Source organism: Seriola dumerili, unplaced genomic scaffold, assembly GCF_002260705.1.
Source record: "Seriola dumerili isolate Sdu_G_001 unplaced genomic scaffold, Sdu_1.0 BDQW01001387.1, whole genome shotgun sequence".
NCBI classification, from domain to species: domain Eukaryota; kingdom Metazoa; phylum Chordata; class Actinopteri; order Carangiformes; family Carangidae; genus Seriola; species Seriola dumerili.
In genome coordinates, this window is record NW_019175642.1 from 189,562 (window position 1) to 211,861 (window position 22,300).

Consider the following 22,300-nt stretch of genomic DNA (forward strand, 5'->3'; position numbering starts at 1 on the left):
ATTTTCTGGTTCCAGCTTCTCAAATATGGTGATTTGCTGCTTTTCTCTATTTTACATGATTGTAAATTCAATATATTTTGGATTTGGACCTTGGGGTCTATAAAATTGGGGTGAGCAGTTTCTCATTTTTGTGACATTATGTAAACAAATTGATTCGTTGAGGTTATAGATTATAATATATAATATTATATAACAATGTAACTGTTTGTTGGAAACCTAAAATAATTAAATCACAGGATTGATTAGACTTGGCAATGTAAGTATATTTTATTTACAGTTGTATAAACAAGATGATTCAATGCAAGGTCTTTACTGGAAAAGGTAAGAAAAACAGGCCATTCCTCCCTTGTGTGCAACTATAATATAACCGCTGTGTGTAACTCTAATGTAAGACATTCTCAGCTTCAGTCAAAATACAAGCACAGTACAATCTCCTCAACCCCATCGACACTGAACTGGGCTATTTACATTTCATTCAACTTAAGTGCTCCACACACAGCTCAGCTAACTGTACACTGCAACAACACGCATCCAAAAACAAACTGAAGCACTGGTAATAACACATACGCATGCATAGGCCAGAATGAGAAAATGATTAGAAGCAAAGCTATGAAACCAAATTGTGTTTTAGCACTTTGTGTGGTTGTTTAAAAGTGTCATTATTTCTCTTATAAAGACTTTGTAAATTTTCTAATTAAGTAAAAAGAGATTTGTGGAATTAAAACATAATACAGTATATTGGAGAGGTTAATATGTTTGACTTGTGGTTCTGTTCTAGTTTCTTGGCAAATCTGTATGTTGTTTTTTTTTTTCTATACAGTTTGGGAGACCCCTCAGCATAAAGTGCTATGCAGTGCCAGACACCAGAAAGGACGTGATAGTCTTTTCAACAAACAGCTGTGGTTTCTCAGCTCCAGAAATTGGGAAACGGCCTGTTTTTGCATCTAACCAAGACCTGCACAGAAACTCGCAAGCCGAACAAAAAGCTTTCAATTCACTCTGGTGCCTTCGTGCAAAAGTTCTCCAGGAGGTTTTGCATGAACGACCGAGTGCTGGTTGGGTGAAAAACCTGGCCCTTTGATGCAACCCCGTCGAGACTGGAAATGAGAAAGACTGCTGCGGCAGGAGAGAGGAAGAAAGCGGGCGTCCCCAAACGCAACATGGCTTGCGGCTGAGTGTGTCAAACATATTTGGACGTAGAAACACCAGCCTTACTTCACTGTTTCATCAGATTGCAAATTAATCTAAAATGTCATATATTAACCTGCTCAACTCTTGCTATAAACAGTAGTAAAGCTTAACAGATTCTCTTTAAGAAACTGAGTTCTTACTAGAAATAAGAACACATGCATTTTGGGAGATTAGTGCAAGATTAAAGGGGGGAAAGATACAATTTAAACAACTACAGAATCTGGTATATAGCCAGAATAACAATGATCAGTATCTTCGTTCAAATACGTAAAGCTCTTTTTCATATACAAGGACACACATGCTTCGTCTTCATCATCTTCGGTGGTAGACAAGATAAGTCATTGTTAATTATTAGTGTTTCCCAATCAAAGAAACGTCATCTAAAAACCTTAAAGTGTAGATAAAAACACAGGTAGTTCCTATTAGAAAATACTGATATCCATTGAAGCTTACAGTACGTCTTGTATTGCTGTATATGTTGTTAAGAAATACTATTACTATGGTAGCTAGGCCCTAACTGGAAGTGATATGTAGAGTACAGTACTCGCACCAGAACTGGATTATCCATAAACCAAACTAAACCTGGCTTGCTAAATGCTATACAGCTAATCAGGAAATTGGAAAACATCAAACATTAAGTAAATCCGTGTGAGCAAAAGGACGAAAACAAGGTTAAATAAGTTAGCTGATAATATACAGAAGGAAAAGATTGTAGATGTAGATGAGTCAGATGGGCTCTTCTGTGCATGCTCAGGGGACCCTACAAACATCTAACGCCAGATTAATCCTGACTTCAATAAAAAGGTGCAGGTTCAGTGTTTTCAGCCACTTCCTCAGCAAGCGGTTTCCTCAAAAAGCTCCGTCGGCAGGCGGTGAAAAGAAAAGCTTCAGCTTCGACGGGCGAAGGGAACCCTCCGCTTCCTCTCCTCCTTCCTCGTCTCGTTTCCTCTCTCCTCTGGGAGCAAGCACCAGCGTCTCCCTCTCCTCTCTACACCACAGTGCTGACAGACGGGTCAGACAAGTTGAGTTGGCCCGTGATGTCAGTGGGTGGGTACTGCTGCAGAGGTGAAGAGAAATGGGGGGAAAAGGAGACGCATGACAGGATGTCATTTCTTCACAAAAGCAGCATTTGACAGCTTTTTTATTTTTGCACTAGTATATAATTATCTAAACATTAATTTTGATTTTAAGAACACCTGTGCTTCATTTCTGCAGCAGTTTAGAAGCAGGAGGGTTCTCTAACCCCCCTCAGGCACACCTCAGTTTAGTTTAAAGTTTGGATTGTGTAAAGCGGTTCGGTTGTGCCTGAGGTGGGCTAGTTGGGAGCAGACGTAAGATCCTGAGAGTCTAGACAACAGCCAATTTGAATCAGGCATAATTTATTTATTTATCTTTTTTCAGCCTCACAACATGACTGGGTGATAACTTCCTGCCATGGGTAAAATGGACAGCTCATTTATCTCCCCACAGTCATTTGTACACATGCAGACAGGCGGCTCCTCTAATTTTAGCAGCTCAGGCAGAGAAGGTGAATTTTAGGCCGATTTCAAAGTGCTGTTGTGTCGGACTCTTACGTCCTGTCCCCGCTTCACTGTGCTTCCTTTAAAGCAGAGCGCGCGGAAACAAGATCCCAAATCCATGCAGGTGCTTAGTTTCTATGGCAACAGTTTTTTTTTTTTTTTTTGCCTGTGACTGAGTCTTTTAGGTGTGTATCTGTGGCAGCAGTAAGCCACTTTTTTTTTTTTTTTTTACAATGCTGAGGTTGCTTTTTCTGCTAATGAGCAAAAATATAGAAACCGTGTGAAACAATCACATTAAATATACATTAAGAGATTTTAACATGCTGTTTGCTGAGGAACAGCTTCATATTTTGGAACCGTGAGATCTGGTGGAGCAATCCACCTCCTCTATAATCCAACTGATTTCCAACATGCCAATCACAATCCTGACTCAACACTGTTGGAAAAACCTGTTTCATAACACCCAATGTGCAAGAAAACATCTTTGGTTGGTACATTAAATGCATTACAAATGAATACTGTACATTAATGAAATGCAGAACCAAAACAGGGAAGAGTCTTGCCTCGGTGTACCCATCTCATACAGTACAGTCTTTTTGTTTCTTTCTCAATTAGGCAAGATCTTAGGATTTTAAGTGCCTCTCGTTTTAAGCTGACAGAGCCAATACATTCAAGCATATGAGCTTCATAAGCTGTTAAGATGCAACTAACATGCTGACAGATGGGGCAACATCCAGACTGAGTGGTAAAATGTCAAATTTTCTGAATAAAGTGGAGTCAGAGTGGATGTCCCTCATCTCCTTGACCCGCAAGTTGCATCATCATATGGCTTACAGCCCCCTTTTGGGACTCCTCATGTCGTGTACCTTGAGGGCCTGCTAACAGCGCACCCTACTGGGGGTCAAGTGGACCAGCAAAAGAGAGACACTTCACTGACATCACAACCACAGTTAATGCTTATAAATTCAATAAAACTATGGTGGTTCTTCTTAACATGTGGCACTTCTACAAAGATTATTTCTACTTCTTCTATTGTTACTACATCTATGACAGTTAGAGTAATCGGCATGCTTGCAGAGGGAGAGAGGAGCAGTGTGGCATGTGGGTGAGGGACACTGACACTCAAGTCCATTGATATCCATTAATATAAAAGAAGAACATTTATATAAAATCAAAATAATGGTCAAAGACTGAAGATGGCAAATTAGAGCATCTTTTTTCATTACACTAAATCCTGTTTTATTTTTCAACTGCGAGCCATATTATTATTATCATTATTGGTTCCACTAGGGCTCCCAAACCAGCATCTGAACCCTCATACAGACATATTAACAATGGCGATTCCACTCTTCTTCTCTTCAAACGAGACCAATTCTATTGAGAAACCTCCAGGGGAGAGCAGAGGTGGTTTGGCTCAATGCCGAAACATCCATAAAAAAAAAAAAAGACAGTTAACACAAGAGAAAGAGAGAAAGACAGGAGATCAAATAAAAACACAGACACAAAATCTTTTTTTTCTTTGAGACCCGTTAGCTTAGCAGCCATTGGCTACGTCTCCCCTGAGAAACACATTCAAAACACAGTGTTAGTACAGAAGCCTTTCCGTGAAGGTGTCTGTGCTATCTCCAGAGATTATAGCTTTTTTTTTTTTCTTTTTTTTCGAGGCCTGTGCCAGATTTAGTCAGCGACCAGCTATGTGTGGCGAAGCAGCTGGGTACGAATGACCGAGGGTCACTGGTTTGTCAGAGCACTCCAAGCTTGTGGAGTACAACCTCCCAACCGCAACGAACAGGGGCTTTTTCAACTGAACTGTGAAGGAATGGAGGAAACCTGACACTCTCATTGTGCTGCAACAAAGGAGTCAAGCAAAGATAAAGAGATGGTGTAAAACACAATTTAGAAAAAGAAAAAAGAAAAAGATTAGCTTGAATTTATGCTTGCTTTGTAACACAGTGAGAGTCTAAGGCTTCGCAGAGCCCATTAAAACATAAAAGAAGACTGTCTTCAGCACCTGAAAATATACCCTGAAAGAGGCATGCACAGGTCAGACCACAAGGACACTGAAAAATAAACAAGAATTATGAAAAACAAAATATGACAAAGCAAAAAAGTAATTTGATTAATAGAAATCCATGAGTGTAATCCTGAAATAGACATGTTGATAAATAAGACAACACATTAGTTTTCTTCTCAGCAGGACTTGGCCATCACGACTACCTTGGAAATGGGTTTTTGGAAAAATGACAGAACACCAGCGCATGCTTCTCAAACCAAAAGCAAAACAACAGCGGCTGAAACCCAAACAGAGGAAGTGCGGGCGGGATTGGTGCAAAGAAAGGTGGATATACAAAGGATCAAGCAGTTCAAAAAGACAGGACGTGAACACGAATATATAAACACACACACACACACATACACAGACAAACTGCACGCTCAGGTACAATACACACACCACAACGCCACTAAGTAGGACACAATCGCCAGAATCCACGTCCAAACCAGAGGCACGGAGGAAGAGCAGCCCAAGACAAAACACCACTGGCAGACTGCTTTGCTTTTTGTCGCCCCCCTCCTCCAGAAGCCACTAATCCCATCAAAACCTCCCCCGAAAGCCCTGGACACTTGGGACGCCCCCTCCCCGAATTCAGAGCCCAGCTCCTGGCCTGGCCTGACCTGAGTTCCTGCACTGATGCCCTCTGGCCTGTAGAGGAGCTACAGATGCTAAATGGTGATGGCTGATCAATGGTGAACGGACAGACACGTGGCAGAGGCCGCGGAGTCGTGTGGAGATGGGTGAGTGGAATATGGGACTCTTTCGCGGTCGGATATGGGGATGTAGGCAGAGAGGACAGAGAAAGAGAAAGGAGAGGGCTGGAAGTAGAGACAGAAGAGGAGGAGGAGGAGAGAAGGAAAGAGAGGGAGGAGTAAACAAGGGAAGATGTTTCTTCTTCGTCTCCTTACCGTGTCTTTGGAGGACCTACGTCTCTTGATGCTGGAGGCCAGGGTGGTACTGATGGACCTAAAAGAGGCTTTCTTTTTGGGGTCGGGCTCTGCTCTACCACTTTTCCTATCCTAAAATAAATATATGTAGAAACATTATTCATGTCCTCTGACTGGGGTGATAACCGTGGTTCCAGTCTCACCCATTCTCTCTTCCCACCACCACCACCCCAATAAAATTACCTTATTTTATATTGTCTAAATAGAGGGAGGGTCCTTGTGAGAAAGACTACAGCACTTGGAAATGTAAAAATGCGCAAAGAGGGAGAAAGAAAGGGATAAAGCTTAGTTAGATGTGAGAGTGGAAATAGTCTGTTCAGGCTGATATGAGGGCATCTGCATTTTATGTAACATTATCACACTGGGACTGTACAAGATGGCACAGTAGTCCTCTAGAAATGTGCTGACACATTGACTCGGCCCCTAGAAATGCATTGAAATGAGTGATGACTAGTAAAGATGTCAGTGGGTGTGATACCTACGTCACGCTACTTTAACCGTCTAAAGTATTCTGCCTGTTCGCTGCTCGAACACACACTTTACAGTTGAATTCCTCAACTCAACACACAAGTGATCTTAACTTATAAATGGATCGACTAAACATGCCAAATATGACTTAACAAGTTATCTAAAATCTACTTAGAACTTGGTTCTGACACAGGTCAGAGAAAGAAAAAAAAGAAAAAGGAAGCAGTTTTAACCATATCCTGAGAAGACGGCGAAGCCAATTAGGTGCCCTCCCTCCCTCATACCATCAGAGTGCCCCACAGCTACTCTCAGCACAATTACTGCGTGTTTGTGTGCAAAAAAACTCATATTAAGGTATTCTTACATCCTGAGTCTCTAGAGAGGAAGAGGGCTGCATAGGGGAGAAAAGAAAAATAAAATAAATTTCCATCCACTTGATCGTTATTACTTTAAAGTAGATCCTTAAGCAAAAGCCAAGGGAACCAAAAAGGGTGGATATTTAACAATAAAATAAAAAATAAAAAATACTAGCAAAGCAAACAACCACATCCAAAGCCAGGCAGGTATAAAAAGTCGAGAAGCTACGGTATCAGAGGCCACTAAATGCATATCAAAGAGGGAAAACAACAGCGACAAAAGTCAGTAATTAAAGCCCATTTAAAGTCATTATACCTTAAAGTGGTATAATGGAAATTCACCCCACACACAAGGGAATGGGATGGAGGATGAGATGGAGTGCAAGAAAAAAAAAGGTTTGAGAAGGAATGGTTGCCTACTGATGCTGCAAAACAATATTGATATTGTTAAAGTTAAAGTGCAAAAAAGGAAAGATTTGTGATTTTTCTACGTATGATTTCATGATATGAGAAGATGGAGGCTAAAAGATGCCACTTCTAAAAAAGAAAGCACTCTAGGGTGGATGTTAGTATAAAGTATAAGTGGAGGATGAGTGAGTAGTTGCCGGGAGGGAGGCCCTTTTGGGTGGGCGGGGCAGTGTGGTGTGAATTTCAACATGCTTTATGGATGGAGGGAAGGAATAAAGGGGGAAAACATAGAATAAGTAAACACAAAACAAATAGCATGACAAATCAATCCTGGCCAGCACTGGCCCGCAGTACATCCTTTTTCATCAGGTCACATGACTAGGCTCTTTCAGGGTACAGTTGTACCACCCATCACCCCGCCAACCAGCACTTTTCTCTCAACCACCCTGGTGACATGATCTGAGGTGGGGAGCAGGCATTAGCTGGCGTGGAGTTCAGGTGAGAGCTGGCAGAGGAGTGATTGGTGCACAACATCACTCCATTTTAGTGCAGGTAATAGCAAATAAAATGTTTTTCCTGTTGGAAGATGACATTTCTTGTTAGTAAATGGTGAAAGTCAGCCTGTGTAACAAGCGCCTCTGACTGTTTTCATCTTGATTCAGGAAAAAAAAAATCAATGCCCAAGTGACGTCAGTTCTCTTCCTTTACTCTTGACTTTCCGCCATTTCTTACACGTCTGAGACTGCAGGATTGGAGTGTGGCCGCTCTGAGCCCTGATGAGGTGCTGCGTGTGCACAGTCCCGGCCATGCAGGGCATGCTGGACCATCAGATGAAGCGTGGCATGGGACTTGCACAGTGCACAGAAGCTGCCTGTTTCGCGCCGGAAACAAGCGAGCCGCCGCTAGTGCATCGTCATTATACATCATCATTATCATCATCATCATCACAGAACAGGGAATCCGACACTTTGTATTCAACCCAAACTGACACCAGTTTCAGTCTCGTTCAGACTGTGCACTTCTGAATAACATCTGTTCTAAAAGGGAAAGCCAAAAGCTGAACGTGTAGCCTCTCAGTGATGTAGTGGTCAACGAAATCCAACAGCAACATGACACTAGGACAAATCAGTAACACTTAAGTTGAACATAGAGCAATATAAATCTGTATGATGTAAATTTATAGAAGACATTATAGTTGGTAGCATTAAGAGCAAGTTCGAAACAAGTAGAAGCCCATAGTTCATACCAGAGCCCAGATATTATTCGTCAATATTAACACATTACAGATATGTTGCCATTAGCATCAATGTAGAGAGGTGAGTAGAAAAGGAACTTCTGATTTCTGTTAAATTTAGACTAATTTCCTGCAAAATTGTATCTACATTTATTTACTGTGAAGCACTTTTCAGACATGGTACTCATAATCCATAATACCACCGGCTTCATCTGCCTGTAAAGGTAACAGCTTCAGAGATTAAAAACCCTGGTTTCCATCTTATAAATTTTTTTTTCAAACATGACACACCAGTGTGGAGAAAGCTAACATGCTCTCCTAGGATTTTTTTATCTCTGTACTTGTTATTGGTGAAGGATGTTGTAAGCCTACACACTGGCATCTGTCACAGTCACATTAAGCTGACTTGTTATCTGGCCCTTGACACAGAGAGGGAGAACAGCTGTCTAATTTCCAAATATGTTTTAAGAAAGAACTGTAGCTGTGCAAGTTTAGTTTTATAAATCTGATGCTTTGGAATGAACGCTGTAATAAAGGAACAACTTTTAAGACAGTGTAATCTTGTACGTACCTTTGACTACATTTAAATCAGACTTTAGCCACGTTGGAAATGTTCCGGAAATGTTTTTTACGACCCAGTCAGACTGGTGTCAGGACTTTTGCAATGTGCAATAGCCGACTTTTTATGGCTACTTGGACGCAGCAGGAACAGACTGTGAACGCCAAACTGACCCATTATCACCTTTTAAGTTGATATGGTGACATAGTTAGCAAACATTTAGCTATTTAAATGCACAGCAGATAAAGAGCAATGTTAGCATCTGTTTGCAGTTGTGTTTGTGTCGACGTGATGAATGTAGTCCAATATTCACTCACCTAAGGGAAATATCTGGCTCTTTAGCTGCTAGACTCGCCATTATGTTCACCAGGTAGTCGCTGGCTTTGTCTGTCTGCTCTTTGTGCTGGAGAGTCAGTTCTTAAAGCCTTTTTGCTGGAAACAGCTAGCGGCTATTGCTGAAAATACTGTTATACTCCATTATTACAAATCTCTCATAAACAGTACAGTTATAGCATGACTACACAGTCTATCCATTACATATAATACTTTGTATAATAAAGATTATAAATTTAGATCATAAAGATTAAATCAGCTTTAAAAGGCAGCTAAATTCTTACCAAAATATGAATATGCACTATTGTGTCTACCCCTCTACATCTCTGTGGCTACAGGTCCTTAAAACTGGACTGTCTTAGGCATGCAGTTCTATCAGTGCGTGCACCTTCGTCATGTATGGTAGTTAATAAACTCATATTTTGAGGGCCTTTGAGCATGAACAGCATGTCGAGATAAACTCAGCCTGCGGAGGATGATGGGTGAACCATGTGAACAGATTTCAGTTAGTCAGAAGTGCACGTTCTCTGAGAGTACATCCTTGTGTTGAAAGGTATTGTGGGTGCACAGTACTGCACAGTGCTTTGCATAATACACCAACCTGCAGTGTAAGCACATAATTACATACAAACACATGTGCAAGCAGTTAAAAATGATGCCAAGGATGGGACTCCAAGTTTCAGTGCTTGCTGAGCTAAGGAAGGAGGAGGCCACATAAACTGTCAACTGTGATTTTTCCATCGTGTTGAGTTTGTGTCCTACATAACCAAGTTGTCATTTTTAATTTGTGAAAATTAGATCAAATCAGTGCACCCAAACAGTATGAATAATATCCTGAATAATATTCACGCAGAAGAGAGCGGTTCGTGTTAGTTCGACTTCGTGGGCTCCCTCTGTGCTCCTTGCATGAGACCCCATTACGGCGGTTATAGTTAGAGCAGTGAAGATTGTGTGTGTCCGTTTTAGTAGCTCTAGGGCCCACAGTGACGGTCGATGAGAGAGACGAGCATGCATGAGCTGTCTTTGTTCAGCGGAGCAGAGAAATCAACATGATCGTCATTGATATGGATCTGAAACGCGCTGGTCTATGGGCAGTTTAGTGTGTCCCTCTCCTTTCTCAGTGATGCCCCCCCCCCCCCCCCCGCATGCATTCGCCTGCTGTATGCACCTAGAGAATGTACATCTATATGAGGACAATCACGACACTTACATACAATAGTCAGGTCGATGGCAGACACTCTGAGAAGGACACTGATTTGCTGACAGGCACTTGTGATTTTATACTGTACCTTCCTGTGGCCCTGCTGTCTCTATGCAGCGGGGCCAGACACTGAGTTTTGGTTGAAGGCTTACAGAGAGGCAGCAGACAGGGCTGCCAGGGCCACATCACACACTCACTGTGTGACTGGCCATCAAATGTTGAGCCCTCCAAGCTATCCAATCAGGGAGTGAAACCGTAAAGAATGAAGGAAAGGAGGGTGGGTGGGTGTAGGAGGGGGTGCTCCAATGCTCCAACGCTTCACAGCCACATTTGATTGCACTGGAGTACAGGGGGCAAATCGTGTTCTTCATCGACTGAGTGGAGGACTGCATTGCTTGATTGTAGCTAAAAGGTTCGGTTCACTCAAATTTAAAAAAAAAAAATTTACTTGTGGAATCTGACCGTGCAGATGGCGGAAAATCCTTACACCTCCATTTTATTGGTTTGGTGGCAGAAGTTAGAAACTCCCAGCACATAAAACTAAATCTATCTGCATGACTAGATACCACAAGGACAAGAGGAAAAATATGTACTTCTGAAATTTGGGAGAACTGACCTTTTAAACGGATGCCTGTTGAGGCAGTCACTGTGTTTGCATGAAGCCTCTGGCATGCAAGTTTTACACTCTCATTTGGTATCTGCATTATGGACACTACAGTGGATAAGGAGACGCGGTGTGCACTGTAGCATGACGCTTTTGCAGTTATGCTGACAATACTGTGAGAGTCACTGCTGTGTGATTATGCCGGGGCATTGATCTCACTCTTTATGCTCTATTTGTATTGTTAGCCCCTGGCTGCTGTCGGCATGGCCACCAGAGTGAAGGAAATGAGTGGTGACGTAACCAAAGTGCATCAACCGCACAGTTATCACTGTTGGCATTGTTATTATGATGTTTCTCGTAGGACGTTTGTTTATTTTCGTCGGCTTTCCATGTCCACATCATCTGACCTTATGAAGCGTATAAGCAGCTTAGAACTACTAGTTCATGCCATGGACATGGAAGGTGAAGTTTTAAGTCGGATGTCCATCATGTTAAGAGGATCACAAGGCTAATTATCTTATTGGTAATCTAACAGCAGGAGGTGATATGGAGGTGGAAATGGCCCTGCTAATTAGCTACATACTAATGAGGGGGTCCCGGCCACGGCTTGACTTCCTGAGGCATCCTTACTCTCCTGCAGGCACACACAAGAGACACGGCGACGTTGGCCTCTCGGGACTCTTAGCACCTACAGGGTGGCCTCTTACAGTACATGAAGACATCAGAGATCACGGTTTCTCATATGGCGATCTGGCGGTCTGACCACTACTGATGAAAATAAAAAGCTCCCAGAGGGGCAGAGAGACAGAAACCGACCCCCCATGAGGGGGGGGGTCTTTGCTGGTTCTCTTGCTCCCCATTTTTATCCCTTTCACCCTGGGTGTGAGGAGCCAGAGGGGATCATTCCTACCTGCAGGTTCTTCCTCCAAACATTGACGGCCGCAAAGGCCAGCTGCATCTGCTTCCTGCGGGCGTCTTTATGGCGCTTATAGGCGATTTCGATGAAGATGAGGAAGATCCCTGCTGCTATGCCTCCAGCCACCAGCATGAAGACCCCTTTTGGAAAGGGACAGATGAAGAGAAACAGAGCAGAGACAGAGATCTGTGAGCTGGTCTGGAACTCCGCCGCTTCCACTGAGCATGAATGCATGGTCTGCCCGTCATGCCCAGTGGTCGCCCCTCCTTTCTCAACCCGTTCCTACTGACGACGGCGGCTGCAAACCACACAGTAGTAATAAAATATCACAACCGCACAAAGCCACAGCACAAGATACTGTACGGCACATTTCCACAGAGCACCCACGCCGACACTAAAACAACGATTTTGTAAAGGTATTGGACAAAAAAGGGCTACAGTACCTTACCACTGCAGTTTTTGTCCAATCACTTTTTAACGCTTTCTCTACGCCATTAGGACCATACCTGCCATGTTTTCAAAGGTGAGTGTGGCTGGGGCATTGCTCCTTGAGTCACACTCCTGGTATCTCACCCAGGTTTTATCTAGGTCTTCCATGAAGCCGTTCTCATGAGAACTGCAGGGGGTTGGGGGTGGTGGGGAGAGAGGTGACAAAGTTAATACACGCCGCAATGACGCAGTATTCGAGCCGCTCACTCCCATAGCAACATAAATGAAACACACAAACAGCTGGACAGGTGTAGAGACAAACAGACATAAACTTGACAGAGACAGACAGAGAGGGCAGGAGAGGGGAGATACAGAGAGAGAAGATGTGACATAAGGCAATGTATTGGGTGGCTATAAATGGTCAATACGTGACCATGAAATCATATTGATAAGAAACAAAAAAGTCATACGAGTAATGCAGCTTCGGCTGGGACAGACCTGAGAATGGCCAGGGACACATTCTGTTTCCAGGGGCTGTCCTTGCGCATGCCTATGCCAAAGCCCGAACGGAAAAACAGCTCTCCCGTGGTCACCAGGTCGCACTTCTGCGAGGCTTCAAACTCCAGCACCGCAGAGTCCCAGATGAAAGCATGCAGCTTGCTGTGGGGCAGGGGGAGGGAGGAGGAGGAGGAGGAGGAAGGGAGGGAGGAGGGGAAGGAGGGGAAGGAGGGGGTTACGGTGCAACAGTACAATGATTTACATACACATTTACGGCTCCCACCCCTCTCTCTCTCGCACACCACATCGTGTGTGTCATTCAGCGTTTACCAGCAATCTCTACCGTTGCTTATGGCCCAAATGAAATCCAATGCCAGATGGGTGAGGGCGCGTCCCCCATTGGATTCCCCCCATCTCAAAGATGTTCGTCTGGGTACAACCTGAAAAAGGGTGCTCCTTGACTCAATGTTAGCTCAACCTCACACTGGTGTCAGCGCTGTTGACACGTCCACACCTGCTGCTGTCCCTGGACCTCTGTCTTGGCTGGGCGATGGGCCTGGATCAGGCGGAGCGCCGCAGTAAGTCCCGCCGCTTCCGCCTGGTCCGGAGGTCCATGTCCCCCCCCCTGAGCTGACTGGAGCTGGCCCTGGTCTGTGTGCCTGATAGGTTGAGCAGCCGGCCGACACGTGCTCTGGTCGGCCCGGCCTGGCCGAGACTCACTTGTCACGCACGGCCTGGATGGCCTCGGCGGCACTCTCATAGTTGTGCTTCTCCATGTGGCGGTACATGGTGCTAAGCTCCACCTGCCGCCGAAAGTAGATGTCCACGGAGCTCTGCTTCACCGTGGCGTAGATGAACTTGTCTGATGGGTTTCTCAGCTGCACAGGTACAAGAACAATATAGTATAGTTTGTATAGTATAGATAGTTTGTTAATACTTATAACTACTAATAACTTGATGTATCATTTATATAATTTTAAATTCTACATTAATTAAAAATGTTGTTTTGCAGTAACATGATGGTGACACCACATTCTACCCACCCTTGGGTCATTGATGCCGGTGATGCGCTCCTCAGGCCGGTCCAACACCAGGAAGGCAGCCAGGTTGGCAGTGTAAGAAGCCACAATGATCATAGCAAAACCGGCCCACACCATACCCAGGATTCTCGCTGAGAAGCTGCGCGGCGCACCTGTGTGGTGAGTTCAAGTTTTAACCTTTCAGCTCAGTCATTTTTCTATTTTGACTCAGATTAGGAATGTAGAGTAGTTGGCTGGATACGTCCATTTCTGTTAACTAACAGTTCTACCACTCAGTACTGATAAACCCTAACTCTGCTACTTCTGTTATTACTGCTGTTACAACTACTTCTGCAAATAATAATAAAAAGGATTATGAACCCATATACTGCAGTAAATTATAATTAAACTCCATAGACTTTACAACACATCCTTGAACTTATCATCTTCCTCCATAAAGGGCTGTGAACACATTACCAACTGAAATCAAATTAATTACAGATGGAAAATCCTTCACAAGGGTTAAGGGCTAGCTAAAAGCAAACCACAGCTGTAGCCATTTTTAGCTAATACTACTCTAAATCACTGTACCTTTGTCATTGTATTTTCATATTTGTAGCGTATTGTGGTTTTATGAGAATAAAAGCTGTAAAACTAAAGAAATTACCAAAAATATAACCCACTAAAAATATCAGACATGAAAAGGAAACACTTGAAGACAAACGAAACAGGAAAGGCAACAGGTATAAACTGTTTAAAGACGAACTGCATCAAAGCCTGTCATTGCAAAATGTGATTTGAAAGGAATTCATTTGTCATCCGCAAAGAATAACTCCACAATCAGGCAGCACCTGGAGCCACAATCAACCTTGATGTTGGTCTTTTTACAACTGCAAAGCTGTGTAAAGATCAAAGCACTCGGCAACATTACAGTGTTCTGGGAAAAAGGGATCATTTACCGCTCATTACGGGATGATTTGCAATGATTTTCTCTCATAGGGCGTGTCTCACCTTCTCCTATTCCAGAGTTCAGCAACACTCCCCAGGAGAACCACATGGCAGATGATAAGGTGAGGGCATCTTCTTCTTCCTCTTCACTGTTTACTTTAAATCTTCCAAACGGGCTAGAGTGGAGAAATTGGGAGGGTTGCAGGAGATAAAATGAGAAATGGCTGAGAACCAGAAGGAGGGAAAAACCCTGGCAACCCCAGGCAGGGAAAGGAACTGAACAAGAGCAAGCAAAGCAAGAGGGAGACAAAGTCCACAGAAAGAAAGCAGACAAAGACGGTGGCACAGGGACAGAGCGGTGGGATGGTTGGGGCCAATCTTCCCCTCTGTCTGCCTCCGTGTCCACACTGAGGGAAGATGCGCAGCGCTCAGGGGAGTGCATGTACAAAATACACTTGCGCGCACACACACACACACACACACACACACACACACACACACACACACACACACACACACACAGGTCCCCCTTGTACCTGAACCGGTCTAGTAGGTAAAGCATCACCGCCACCACATGCACCGATAGACCCACCAGCAGCCACAGTGTGCTTTGGAACGGCTGCATGAACGAGTCCAGTGTACTGCGAGGAATTTCCTGAAAACACACAGCGCAGTCGGTTATTGATTGAAAATGAATGACTTTGATTACCTTATGACTGCATGTTATAGACAAATATAAAAGGAAAACACTATAGTCTATTAGTTAAAGTGGCTAAAATGTGCAAAAAGCCTGGTATGACCCTTTAAAGAGAGGTAGCAATACAGCAGAAACCACAGTAGCTGCATATAGATTCACATCCCACTCGATGACTATTTTGAAATGATGAATCAAATGTATGCATGCATTGTTGTGTTGCCTTTTACATATGTGACAAACTGCTGTCCACATAAGGTAAAATAATAAGTAGAATATTTGTGTTTTTGCAGTTGAAAACTGCACAATAACATCTTGTCTGTATTGCGGATCTGTGATATGGCAGACGAAGGGATAAAAACTGCCCCCGTGGGTAGGTGATTACACAACAGGACAATACGCGTAACTCCCCAGCGGTTGTTTTGACGTGATAGAGCACCAAATAGGCTACTTACCTTTTTCACGAGGATGGTGAGGCCTTGATATTTAAAGGGTTTGGAGAACTCGATATACTGGGCTCGCTCGTTGTTTATAGTCAGCGGGGCTACAATCATGTCAGCCAGGCCCCCCAGGAGCTCTCCCATCATGCCATTCCACTCTTTCTTGTTACTGTTGTTCACCTGGAGTCCCACAAGGAAGGTGTTAACATGAGCATCAGCTATCAACCCGCTGTCGTCTAGACCACCGCATGTTTCCAGGCTTTAAGGATTTGGGTTAAGCCTAGTGGGGCTAAGCGTGCTCCACATCTTTGAAACTCTGTCTTACATAACAGAGAGGTTGCTATTTGCAGAACTTTATAAAGATCATGCACTGTACAAAAACCAAAAGTGCAGAATACTGTGCTCATGATTTGCCTGCAAAACAGGCTTTTTTTTCTGGGTTAGAGATGAATGTTTGTGCAGAGAAAATCTGTTCAGATGTGCAAGTTTTTAAACTGATCACGTCCTGTTTGTCCTCCTTTCATTTCTTGTCTTACTTCAGTAAAAGTTGATTTCATCTTTGATTGTGTTACACGGTCATGCGATTTTGGTCAGGGCTCTCACGAAGAGATCATCCTGGCTACATGGAAGTGGCATTGCGAACAAATAAGGCCATAGCATTAAAACATGTCTTGGATATGTAATTACTCTGTATATCCAACACAATGTGTACAGTTGTATATAACGCTGGCACACTGAGATCTTATACCATTAGCTAAACTGAATAATGCCACCTAATGTTACCATCGTAAACCATAGCTACACCTCAGGCTTTTATTTTTAAGTTTATATGCAAATTGGTTTGAGTACATAATGCTTTATTGTTAACACACTGAAACAAAAGAAGTTATTAAAAATATGGCGCCCACATTGACACATATATAGAGTCCTGCAGGAACAATGTATTTTTTAAGGCCAACCATGAAGTTAGCATCACCCTGGTTCCCTCAACAAAAAGCCAACAAGATTTTTACATTGGTTTTTGGAAATAAGCTCTGCGATGAACAAAAGTTTATGATACTTAACCATTTTGTTCAGCACGATAATCTTCACAAATGAACACCACTTTTATGATTTCTGAAGCCTAAATACAATCGCCAGATGTACGAGCTAATGTTACTATAAAGGAACTACACCAAGGTCGCACGACTCCAACGTCACCACCACTGAACTTCCGACTTGTAATTTGATTTAACGTTCTACAAAAGCCTTTCCTCTTACAAAGTTAGTAAAAGTGTGGACGAGCACGGACACAACAAGCTCCCCTACAACCTCTGTAGTATAGTTTAGCCACTTGTTAGCAATTGCATTAATGCTTAAAAAAATCAGAAGTGGGATATTTACTGACACATCTTATCTTCTAGAATAAAATTCATCGACTTCAGGACGAGGGAACCGGAGGTGCAAAAATGCTAACTTCTATTCAGGTGACCAATACAGTCATTGGTCATACAGTCATTATACTCATTCCTGCAGCACTCCATTGCTGCAATAAACAGCAGCAGCTAAGGAGGTATCTACATGTATATATCTATGCTAGCAAACTGTTAGCTAAAAGTTACTGTCTTGTGAATATATAATGTAGCTAGGATAGCAAACGGTTGAGAGGATAATGCTATCTTTTGTGAATAAAGGGCAGTGTCAGCAGGTCAAACTTTAATGTAACATTTAGAGGTTTAGCACAGGAACATGAGAGACATTCAAAGCTCTATAAATTCATGAAGGTGTCCCACTTCAGCAATGCAAGGTTAGGTTAAATATAGTTATGATTTTTTATATGATTGCATGTGTCCTATTTGACCAAGACAAATTTTTTTTCAGAGGGTTGGTGAAAATGAATTAGCCCTGACATGACAAGATATGTTTTCTTATGTAAATGATGTGTATAATGTTCTTATAATGATGAGTTTTGGTATATAAATGATTTGTGTTTTCCCATTTTCATTAATCATTAAACAGTTAAGGGAGTGATACAGTAAAAGTAAACTGGACAGCTAGCTCCTGATATATTAAAATCAAAGGGTTTTGCAGAGGTTTGTTCAGGATGGTGTGGTAGGACATGACATTCAGATAGTGGAAAGGAAATTAAAACAAAAACCAAGAGGCAAAGTTCACATGTTGTCAGGAACTGTAGAATCTTGTGTTTGTTTTCACCTTGACTGAAGCCCAAAGTAGGTATAATTCAATTTCTTCACTTAATGAGAGACTTGGCGGTTGTCTTCTGTGATGTTCTTTTGAAGACAGGATAGAAAAGTGGAGTCTAAGTCTCTGAGACTATAAATCACTTGTTAACCACAACAGCACGCTGACCTTTTTATCCAAGGACCACAGCAGCTGGTGGCAAATAAATTAGAATGTGATTGTTTCATTGTGATAAAAGGAGACAAAACTTGCTGAGTTTCTTAAATGTCTGTTGTACATAAGGCGAGGCTGCTTTTTAAAGTAGATTATTATGTTATCCCTCTTCCATCTTATTTAAGCCATATTATTATTTAACAATGTTTTCACTTTTGACTAGTGCCTGCTAGGCAACCTAGTAATCTTGGTTATACGAGGTAACTACATTTTTAATCAAAGCAAATCTTTCATTTAATCTTTTTCCTGGTTCACAATCAGAAACTTGCTTGAGGTAAGTCAGAAGAAGTTGAGATCTTGGTAATGATTAAAACTCCATCACTGATGAAGAAAAAAAGTTTTGTGCTTGTTTACTATAATTTTACTCTGCTAAGGGAACGTTGTCCTTCTTTCTCTGGTAGATTTTCAAGTGGGTTTCATGTGATGTTATCTTCCTTTCATAATAAAACTAATTAGCACTTCCAAATTGAAAACAGTACTCAGACATGGTGGTTGCTGCTCGCCTAATCCCTCAGTAAAGATGTTCAAAAACTGGGACGATGGGCAAATTCACCCTCTGGACGTCTGACGTCCATGGATCTCTGCTCTATGACTTTGCGTCAGAATAGTCAGTGAAATCAAAAGTTTTAGTGGAGTCAGATAAAATGAAAATAAACATTAAAAAAAAATGTGTTAAGTATTGTGCCTCATGAAAAATATGACAAATACTGACCCGCTCCTGAGTTCCGAATTTCCCGTCAGCCACCAGGTGCACCTCATAGGTAAAGTTCATGGTCATAGCCAACTTGATCAGGAGATCAATACAGAATCCATAACAACACTGGGGAACAATTGGGCGACCTGTAACAAAACCAGCAATGTTTGCAAGTTACAATCACTCCAGAGTAAACATGTCTGTGTGTTTGTCTTTTTTTAATCCAGAGGCGGCGCACGTAGACTGAACAAAGTACGCGACACAGTGCACTGCAGACAACCACACACAGTCACGCTGCACACAGCATACAGACAAAGCATGTCCCAGCATCCCAGCAGTCACTCATTCTGAATGGCACACTCAGATACATGCATACATATATAGATACCTACTGCATATATATGTATGCATCTCCAGTGGGTGTTTGGCGAGTGCAGTAAAAGCACAGTGATAATATAAACGTCCCTGATGTGTTACCTGGGATGGTCTCATTGGGCCCAGTGCAGATAACCTTTTTAATTAAGACTCCATTTAATGTCATTTCCTCCTTGCATGTTCCATCCGGCATAGTGGGTTTCACATACACAAATGGCTCCTGGTGTATCGTCACTATCTACAACAGATGGGACAGAAAGCTGTTTATCACATAGTTAGAGCTGGATCAGATCGATCCCGAGGGACTTCAGAAGCGCCACAGCGAGAGGGACAAAAATACTTGGAAAAATCCCAGCAGATTCACAAATGCCCATGTACAAACTCCCAGATGCTCACGGACAACACGAGGACAAACAGATGAATGTAAAAATAACTGACAAGGATACAGATGAGAGGTTCTTTGCAGGCCCACGAGAAATTTGAAGAGATAAAAATCATAGCGAATACATCACTGCTGCCTTTGTGAACATAGATCAACTTCACTCTCTGAGAAACAAACGTTAACGCACTGTCCAACAAAAGTATATCAGCGCAGGTCCCGCACTCCATCTGTGTAGACATGAATGTCACATTGCAGCAGCCAAGTGAAGGCACACTACCTTTAATCGAGTCGACATCTGGAAGCCCTGCGGTTTCTCAGTCTCTCCTCCGGGCCAGATGATCTTCCGCTGATTGTTCATTACCACCTGCAGGGATGCCACACGCATGTAAAGCATTATAGGTGAGTGCTGACAGAAGGCATGCTGCTGATGAGGCTCCAACGCTGTGTGTGGGCAACACTAATGAGTCAGCTTTAAATAACACACAGCTCAGCGTTTTTTTCATTTATTGCACTGACCTCTGACTTATGTATCGTACCTGAGGGCTTCGGGAACTTATTATTATCACACCTATCACCAGGAAACTGAAGTGCTGGTCCTCGCGGGCCTTTCTGTTGGCTGTGCATAGCCGGTGCATTTTATATCCATCATTAAATAGAGAATGAATATATAAATAATCTTAACACAGGTGCACTAACCAGCCTTTACCAGAACATCTGCTGAGGAAGATCATTTTTGAAATCAAGAATGAACTTTAATGCTGAAATCAAATATATTTTATCTTGTTAAGACCAGTTTTTAATGAATACATTAGCTATTGTTTATGATATTTAGTACACACTGCAACAACTTGCATTAGATAGGTAGGTCAAAGGAGCTATTTCTAAGTTTTGCTATTGCTACATAGCAAACGTTAGCATTAACAGCTGTTTACTTACTTTGTCAGGAGCTTTAACCATTGTTGCAATTACAAGGCTAGAGGCTATGATAGACCCTCTGAGCAGTACACCATCTTCTGGGCAGATTGGACGCTACAGCGACTTGGTACTGGAAAGTGACGAGACGGTGCATGGCTAGCTGGTTAGCATGCTTACTTCAGTAGAAAAAAAGAAGTGATAGCCTATAAATCAAAGTTTTCCACCACTGTAGACAGCTCTTGGTGAGTAGGAATTGAGTTTGATGCTGAACTCGTAACGTTTCTTCTACACTGGTAAGTAAAAACCTGTTAATGCTAACGTCGTTTATGTAGCATTAGCAAAACTTACAAACAGCTCCTGTAATACAGTGAAAATTCTGTCCATTTTCTTTCTGAGAGACGATCATTTTCACGTCCTTCCACTAATGAAGAGCTGCATTCATGAGTTGTGTTCTTGTCGTAAAGCCAAACCCAAAAGACTGTTGAGAATGGTTGTGTGGTTGTTTCTTAACTCAATGCAGCTGCACAACAGGAATGGCTATCAGCATTTTGATTTTCATTGTGTAGTGAAATAAATGGGAATCTGTCTGAAGGCTTATTTTGTGTTTTGTAAAAATGGTCAGTAATAATGTTGAATATTTTCTCTGTATTTTATACCTAGGTGGGTTGCATTTCCATATACATGCATCTCTATCTTGCCTTCTACATCTAGCAGAAATAAATGTATGGTTCAGGGCAAAGCGTCAACCAAATATCACCAGATGCAACAGCAGTTAACCTCAGCAAAATCAACTGGTCATTAAAAAGTCAGCAGTCATTCTTGTGCTTCAAGGGTAACCTAATGCCCCCTGAAAATCTTTTGTCGACCTTTAATTTCTGACCAGACATGCTGACTTTGGCCACTGGTGAAACAGAGATCTTGTTGTCATATCTTTGTCTGTGTTTGCTATAGCCATGAGGGCATGCGCTGAGGAGCCTTCGATTTAATGCACATCTGTCATAAACGTTTACATCGTCACTGATAACATGTCCTGCGAATCTCAACACACCTGGTATTTAATAATCCAACGGAAAGCATGGATAAAAAAAAACTTTTTAAAATTGGGCTACCCACCCACATAACCTAATGGCTTTTCGTCTCCTAGTCCTCTTTGCAGTAGTAGATCTGTGCTTCTTATTTACACACAGGCACGCCATGCTACTGCATGTGAATGATGTTGATGGTGCATTTTCAGCTTGTGTCAATATGGACAGAGATTATATACTGATACGGAGCTACAATGCTTGTCTGGAACAGAGATCTTTTCTTTTTGAAATGAAAGAATGATAGTGTGGATGTAGCCATACTGGACGATGATCAACTCAGTTTTCTATCCTATAGTGCAATGCCACTTAATGTGGGAACAACTCCACAATCCTCAGTCTGTGCAAAAAAAAAAAAAAAACAAAAAAAGTCCCCAAAACGTACCCTACACCCATGCACTTATCTGCACATTAGTCTGTCAACATTAAATAGGAGATTTCAAATATTATTGCTGTTTTTATTGCTGTGATGACTTGGGGCATACAGTACAGTAAAAATTTACAACAGATGGATTACAAGAGGGTAAGAAAAGTAGAGAGAAGGATAGAGAGGACGCGGAGAAAAATATGAGTTAAAGGTAGAGCAACTAATATCAAACTTAAAAGTGTTTCATTGCTGCCTCCAGTTGACAGTGTCACA

At 42.3% G+C, this 22,300-nt stretch overlaps 1 protein-coding gene across 7 annotated transcripts in view; it reads right to left on the reverse strand.

Moving 5' to 3' along the window:
- Nucleotides 1-261: 261 nt before the first annotated feature.
- The window catches only part of LOC111238469 (glutamate receptor ionotropic, NMDA 1), a 39,646-nt gene continuing 17,607 nt past the window's right edge, over nt 262-22,300 (reverse strand). For 2 of the 7 annotated variants that reach the window (XM_022767999.1, XM_022767997.1), the window contains 14 exons: nt 19,941-20,027; nt 19,384-19,519; nt 18,925-19,052; nt 15,834-15,998; nt 15,221-15,339; nt 14,748-14,860; nt 13,761-13,909; nt 13,438-13,595; nt 12,718-12,879; nt 12,297-12,406; nt 11,785-11,930; nt 6,544-6,570; nt 5,673-5,783; nt 262-2,248 (listed from right to left, as the gene is read on the reverse strand). In XM_022767999.1, coding sequence (XP_022623720.1) covers nt 2,180-2,248; nt 5,673-5,783; nt 6,544-6,570; nt 11,785-11,930; nt 12,297-12,406; nt 12,718-12,879; nt 13,438-13,595; nt 13,761-13,909; nt 14,748-14,860; nt 15,221-15,339; nt 15,834-15,998; nt 18,925-19,052; nt 19,384-19,519; nt 19,941-20,027 — 1,680 coding nt within the window. In that variant the 3' untranslated portion in view covers nt 262-2,179. Of the gene's footprint in view, nt 2,249-5,672; nt 5,784-6,543; nt 6,571-11,784; nt 11,931-12,296; nt 12,407-12,717; nt 12,880-13,437; nt 13,596-13,760; nt 13,910-14,747; nt 14,861-15,220; nt 15,340-15,833; nt 15,999-18,924; nt 19,053-19,371; nt 19,520-19,940; nt 20,028-22,300 lie in introns of all 7 variants that reach the window. The other 5 variants (XM_022767998.1, XM_022767996.1, XM_022768002.1 and 2 more) reach the window with 3 other exon arrangements.